The sequence below is a fragment of the Carlito syrichta genome, unplaced genomic scaffold (genome assembly GCF_000164805.1).
Source record: "Carlito syrichta isolate Samal-C Ts95f unplaced genomic scaffold, Tarsius_syrichta-2.0.1 Scaffold107891, whole genome shotgun sequence".
NCBI lineage: Eukaryota > Metazoa > Chordata > Mammalia > Primates > Tarsiidae > Carlito > Carlito syrichta.
This window is the reverse complement of record NW_007051987.1, coordinates 71826-78361: the sequence shown is the minus strand read 5'-3', so window position 1 is coordinate 78361 and position 6536 is coordinate 71826. Positions and strand designations below refer to the sequence as shown.

The window sequence follows — 6536 nt, the reverse complement described above, 5'->3', positions numbered from 1 at the left end:
GGTAGTCCTCCAGGCCCACCACCGACACCGTGACGGTGCCCAGCGTGGACAGTGGCATCGGGGTGCCCAGGTCCGAGGCGCGCACCGTGAGCTCCAGCGTGGCCTGGGGCCTGGCTCGCAGCGGCTTCTCCAGGCGGATCACGCCCGTGGTGGCGTCGATGGAAAAGTGGCCTTCCGCTGAGTCGGTCAGGGAGTAAACCACCTGGGCATTGGCACCTGCGAGAGACCAAGGGAGCGGTTCATGCTGAGGGCGCCTCCTCCGGCCCAGCCTGCAAAAGCTGCGACCGCGAGGGGACAGGGAGGAGCTCCCCGGGAAGGCGAACGTGTTCGGGGTACATTTGGGTGAGGACCTCTCCAGCAGGGACCTCGACTGGGGGCGTGCAAGGCCTCACTGAAAGGTTCTTGTGGGGAGGGTGGTGGCTTGGTCTGCAGAACGTATCAAATGATCTGAGAATGTTATGTGGAAGCTAGGATCCGATGTCAGCTCATAAATGAAAAGTGTGCAAGATAAAACCACCCGGAGCAAGTTCCTTGGTTGAGGTAGCCAGTTCTATCACTTGATTGTAGTATTGATTACAGAAATCTAAACAGGATAATATTGCATGGAACACACACAAATTAGTGCATATAAAAACTGGTGACATCAGAATAGGACTTGTGGTCCAGTTACCAGCGATGTCCCAATGTCAATTTTCTGGTTTTGACATAATACAGCTAGGTAAGATGCTGCCCCTGGGGCAGCCTGGTGAAGGGAGCACTCTGCTGTTCTTTTTGCAACTTTCTTTGAGACTGTTATTATAGCAAAAAGTTAAGAAAACAAACACACCCTTGGAAGTTCTAAGTAAATCAAGATACACGGTGTTTCTCCAGCTTTGTCTCTGATTCTGTTATTTTCTTTGGTTAAGGTCAAGATGAAGCAGCTGGCTTGGACAGGGGCCATAGTACATGAAAAACACCAACATTCAATGCTCAGTTGTGAGATCCTCACCCAGTGAGATGAACACATCTCGCACACTCACGGGACACACACCCTTCAGTGGAATGTGGCAGGAATTGCCTATGACAAGAGCTGAATTTATATTTGTTAAATGCACTTATCATGCAACTTCCTCATATGCATTTTTCTAGAGAAAGGAAGATGCTGGTCAGGCCACACATGGATTATTTAGGTGGAATATTTGAGTTAGAATAACCATTTTTGAAGAATTAATGGAAAACTGGTACAAAACCAGAGGGTGTGTCTTACAAGAAAGGTGGGATTGGAACGATGTGGGCTCTTCCAGAAAGGGAGGCTGAGGCTGGAGCAGGTAGTCATCATCTCCGAGTGTCAGAAGGGCTGTCTTGGGCAAGGGGTCTAGGAGGCCTGTGTAACTGCAGAGGGCAGGACCAAGACCGACAGGTGTAGCCTTTGAACTGGCTGCCTCAACCAAGGAACTTGCTACAGGTGATTTTACCTTGCACACTTTTCATTTATGAGCTGACATTGGACCCTAACCCCAACATAACATTCAAAATGATGTTCTGAGGAAGCATGGAAGAAAGGGGCTGCCTGGGAAGTAGTGAGCTTCCTGTCCTTGGAGGTGTGCAGACAATAGCTAATTGAGCATTTACAGGGCCTTGTAGCCATTCCATGGAGGGCTAGAGGAAATGGCCTGTGGGTCAACCCAGCTCCATCGTATCTGGATCCGTCCTAGCCAACCCAGCTCTGAATCTTGAACAAGTCTGCCTAGTTGCAAGTGCTACCCGCGACACACACACACATACACAAACACACATACATTTCCCAGGTCCAGCTTCCCTCCAGAACCCTGCACCCCAGAATCTCTCACCTCCTTCGATGCTCACCTAAAACTCACTTCTTCTAGGAAGTTTTAACTTTACTCTGCTGGTGTCAAAGCAGAGTTTTGTGATCCCTCTTCCATCATCATCATTTCCTATGTGGAGTTGGCTACTTTGACCCTGAAGGCATTTTTTACTGTTTGAATTACATAATTTGACTCATGAAAATTAGATTATATATAATATGTGTGTGTGTGTGTGTGTGTGTGTGTGTGTGTGTGTGTGTGTGTATAGATATATCTCCACAGGACATTTCATGGTGGCAGAAGCTATAATTGGTGTCATATGGAACAAATACTCTTGGATCAATCCAAGTTGCTTTGTAAATGTCAAAAGGAAAAGAATTAACCCCAATGACAATAATGTCATCAAGATTAAAATATAAAATACTGGAAAAGGTTTCACTTTACTGTCCAGAAAATTGATTAAGGAATTTAATAGATTTGGTGGGGTTTGTGCTGAAAATTCCTTTTTTTGTTACAAGTTAATCAGAGTTGAATAATTCTGACTGGTATATTTCTAACTGTTTGTATTCAAAATGCCCTTGATGTTAAATGGCAGTATTGAAAAGCCCTCCAGTCTACATGGCAGGGACAAGCAAGGAAGCTGAGATGGCTTATGTCCTGCCTCAAAACATTGCTAAAATCATTTGTCACATAGCACTTAGGTATGTGATTTAGAGACAAACATTTTATACTTTTACATGTCCATAGTCAACAACGAGGCTCAACCCTTATCAGTCCCAGATAGACACAGGGAAAGCCAAATCCTCACCCAAGGTGACCCAGGAGATTATGGCAGTAGCCTCCAATCTTTCCCAGACTCACCTTGGTCAGGATCCCGGGCAAACACCACAGCCACGGGAGTCTTCACTGTGGTGTTGTCGAAAACAGCCACTGCACAATGGCTGGGGAAGAATCGTGGGGCATTGTCATTCACATCCTCCACGTGCAGGGTCACATCTGCCTGGCACGATCGGCCACCTCCATCCGTTGCCTTGGCAACAAGGCTGTACACATCCTTCCTCTCGCGGTCTAGGGCTGTGAGTGTGGTCAGCTCCCCTGGCGGAGAAATGACAGAGCTGAGCTTCCTCCGGGGAACATCACCCTAGCATGTACCCTTTAGCTATCTTACAGGAGGCACACGGAGTTTGCCACAGCAAGTAGGGATCAGCACAACCAGGAGAGAAACCCAGCCTGTATCCATCCCCCAACACCCACCCACCTCCCGATTCTCCCAAACATACTCCTCCACCACCATCGCAGACTTGAGATCATCACCAACAAGCTACAAATAGGCACAACACTTTTAAAAGCCAATTAGGCCATTTCTAACAACATATAAAATGTGTTTATCCTTTGGCTCATAATTTCACTTCTAGGAATGTGTATATCCTATAGAGTAATTAACCGAAAGGTAAAAATATATAAGGATATTCACTGCATCATTGTTTATAATAGCAACATATTGAAATCATCCTACATATCTTTCAACAAGGTACTGGAGCTGGGAGCAGTCGCTCATGCTTGTAATCCCAACGCTTTGGGAAGCAGAAGCAAGATGATCCCTGAGCCCAGGGGTTTGAGACCAGCTGGGGCAACTTGGTGAGACCTCGTCTCTACAATTGAAAAAAAAAAATCACCAGGCACATTGGCTAAAGCCTGTAATCCTAGCACGTTGGGAGGCTGGGGTGAGAGGATGGCCTGAGCCCACGGATTCAAGAACAGCCTGGGCAACTTGGCAGGACCTTGTCTCTACAATAAATCAAAAAATAAGCCTGGTGTGGTAACGCTCGCCTGTAGTTCCAGCTATTTGGAAGACTGAGGCGGAAGGATTGCCTGAGCCCAGGGGGTCGAGGCTGTGGTGGCCATGAGCATGCCACTGCACTCCAGCCTGGGCGACAGAGTGAGACTCCAACTCAAAGAAAAAAAAAAAAAGGAACTGGTTAACTATATTGTGATTTAAGCCATACGGTAAAATACTGTATAACCAAAAATGAATTATGACAAAGCTTGAAGAAATTACTAAGTGAAGAAAAGCAAATTACAAAATAGTATTCTATCTTCATGAAATAATTATTTAGAAATTTTGGAGAACTCGTATGATAGAACATATACCAAGAGGCGTATCTTCAAAGGAAGGGGTCATTATATAGACTTCTCAGTTTATGCATAATATAAACCTACATTGTTTGAGTTTTATATCCTGAGCACATATTTTATACTCAGAATAACCACCTCAGTTTTTTTTTTAAGTCCTCACTGCTCACCCTGCAGCTGAAAAAACACCAGCAGTCAGAGGTCGGGTCATCTGCCGGGTCACTCAGCACACCCGTGCTGGGGTCAGGAAGGACAGCATGGTTTTCTGTCACTCAGCGTCCCGGGACACCATTCTCCCCTGCCACCCCCGTCAGGAATCTCCAGATCACCCTTGCAACTACTGGGTCTGAGCCAAGGGTCAGCCCCCAGCCCTTGTGACCTGGGTCTCATGCCTCTCCCTCATACCTTCACTGTAGCAAGAATCCCTCCCTGGTGGGCTGCCTTCCAGAGAAAGTCCTATCCACCAGACTCTCACAGCCCAACTCTCCTGGGCACCTGCAACCTTCCTTGCAGGGCCCTCTGCTTCCCACGCTCTGCTCTATCTCCCAACTGGTAACAATGTGACAATGGCAACCACATCCACTGAGCTCTCACTGTGAGCTGGCCTGGGCCTGGCTTCCCTGTGTTTTACTCCTGGTGAGACTCACAATACTCCATGAGGTCTGGTTCCCATTGTGCTGTATAGATACCTTAGAACATCTCCACGATCGTGACAGTGACCAGCCTAAATCCCCCCATGGCTCTGAAGGTCCCACCTGCCCTGCACTTCATTCCCTGCCCCCTTCACAGGCACCAGTTTGTGACCATCTATCAGGTCCTCGGATGTGCATGCTCTTCCCCAAAACAAAGTCTGTGCACAAATTCTCCTGCTGCCTTGAAAGCCCTCCCCAGCCAGGCATGGTGGTGGCTCACGCCTATAATCCCAGCACTTTGGGAGGCAGAGATGAGAGGACTGCCTGAGCCCAGGGGTTCGAGACCAGCCTTGAAACCTTGGCGAGACCTCGTCCCTACAATAAATAAAAAAATTAGCTGGGCATGGTGGTACATGCCTGTAGTTCCAGCTACTTGGAAGGCTGAGGTGGACTTACCACCTGAACCCAGAAGGTTGAGACTGCAGTGGCCGTGAGCATACCACTGCACTCTAGCCTGGGTGACAGAGTGAGACTTCAACTCAAAAAAACAAAAAAAAGAGAAAGAAAGCCCTTCCCTGCTACTCCCTTCCCCCTTGGCCAAGTCCTCTGTCCCTAAGCATCACAGAAAGTGGCATTTTCTCAGGGAAGTTTTACTGTGTCCCACTCCGAAGCCCACATCAAGTTTGCTGTCAAATATCCTCATAACAAAAATTAAAAAATCAAGATGTCAGCTCACTAAAAAAAAAGAAAAAGAAAAATCTCCATAGCATCCTGTATTTTTTCTTTTCTTTTTTTTTTTTTGAGTCAGAATCTCATTCTGTCACCGAGGCTGGAGTGCACGCTCATGGCCATGGCGGCCTCAACCTGCTGGGTTCAGATGATCCTTCTGTGTCAGCCTGCCAAGTAGCTGGAACTACAGGTCTACACCACCAAGCCTGGCTAATTTTTTGATTTATTGTAGGGACGAAATCTCACCATGTTGCCTAGGCTGATCTCAAACCCATGGGTTCAGGCAATCCTCTCGCCTCTGCCTCCCAAAGTGCTCGGATTACAGGCATGAGCCACTGCGCCCAGCCTGTATTTCTTAACTCAGCACATTTCAAACAACTGGTTCAACGACTGCCTTTCCCACTGGATTGTAAACATTCAGCTCTTGTTAAGATTTTTTTGTTTGTTTGTTTGTTTTTTGAGACAGAGAGGGTCTTGTTCTGTCACCTGGGCTGGAGTACAGTGACATGATCATAGTTCACTATTGCCTCAACCTCCTGGGCTCAAGCAATCTTTCCACCTCAGCCTCCTGAGGAGCTAGGACTATAGGCACACACCACCATGCCAGGCTAATTTTTACTTTTATTTTTTACAGAGGCAGAGCCTTACTCTGTTGCCCAGGCTGGAGTGGAGTGGCACAATCACGGCTCACTATAGCCTCAAACTCCTGGGCTCAAGTGATCTTCTGCCTCGGCCTCCCAAGGTGTTGGGATTACAGATGTGAGCCACCATGGCTGGCCTCCCAGTCTGTCGATTTGGTACAATGCTTGGCATGTTATGTGCCACTATGTTTGCTGATGGATAGGCGAATGCATAAGTGAATTCCCGCTTCTCTAATGAGACAACCATGGCATTGGACGTTTGGGATTCAGTAAATTAATTACGGACTCCATCCTGCAGCCCAAGAAACCCACCTGTATGAGGATCCAGCTTGAATTCATGTGCTGCGGGGCCATGCAGAGAGTATGTGATCTGAGCATTGGCATCAGTGTCCAAGTCTGTGGCGGAAAACTTCAGAACGAAGTGTCCTGGGAACACATCTTCACGGACCTTGCTGGTATAGAGAAGCTGGAGGTAGGAGGACAGACACGGGAGATTGTGGGAGCTGTGCTTAGATCCAGAGAGAAGCAGAGGTACAGAGAGAGGAAGGGAGGATCACACAGACAGCCCAAGAGAGCAGAAATGGACAGAGACAGAG

General features: G+C 47.5%; 1 protein-coding gene across 1 annotated transcript in view; it reads right to left on the bottom strand.

Annotated features, from left to right (window-relative positions):
* FAT2 (FAT atypical cadherin 2) overlaps positions 1 to 6536 on the bottom strand; it is a 66978-nt gene that overhangs the window by 24509 nt on the left and 35933 nt on the right. Inside the window, exons 11-13 of the mRNA XM_008067814.1 lie at positions 6253 to 6406; positions 2667 to 2900; positions 1 to 216 (exon numbers count right to left, since the gene is read on the bottom strand). Coding sequence (XP_008066005.1) covers positions 1 to 216; positions 2667 to 2900; positions 6253 to 6406 — 604 coding nt within the window. The remainder of the gene's footprint in view (positions 217 to 2666; positions 2901 to 6252; positions 6407 to 6536) is intronic.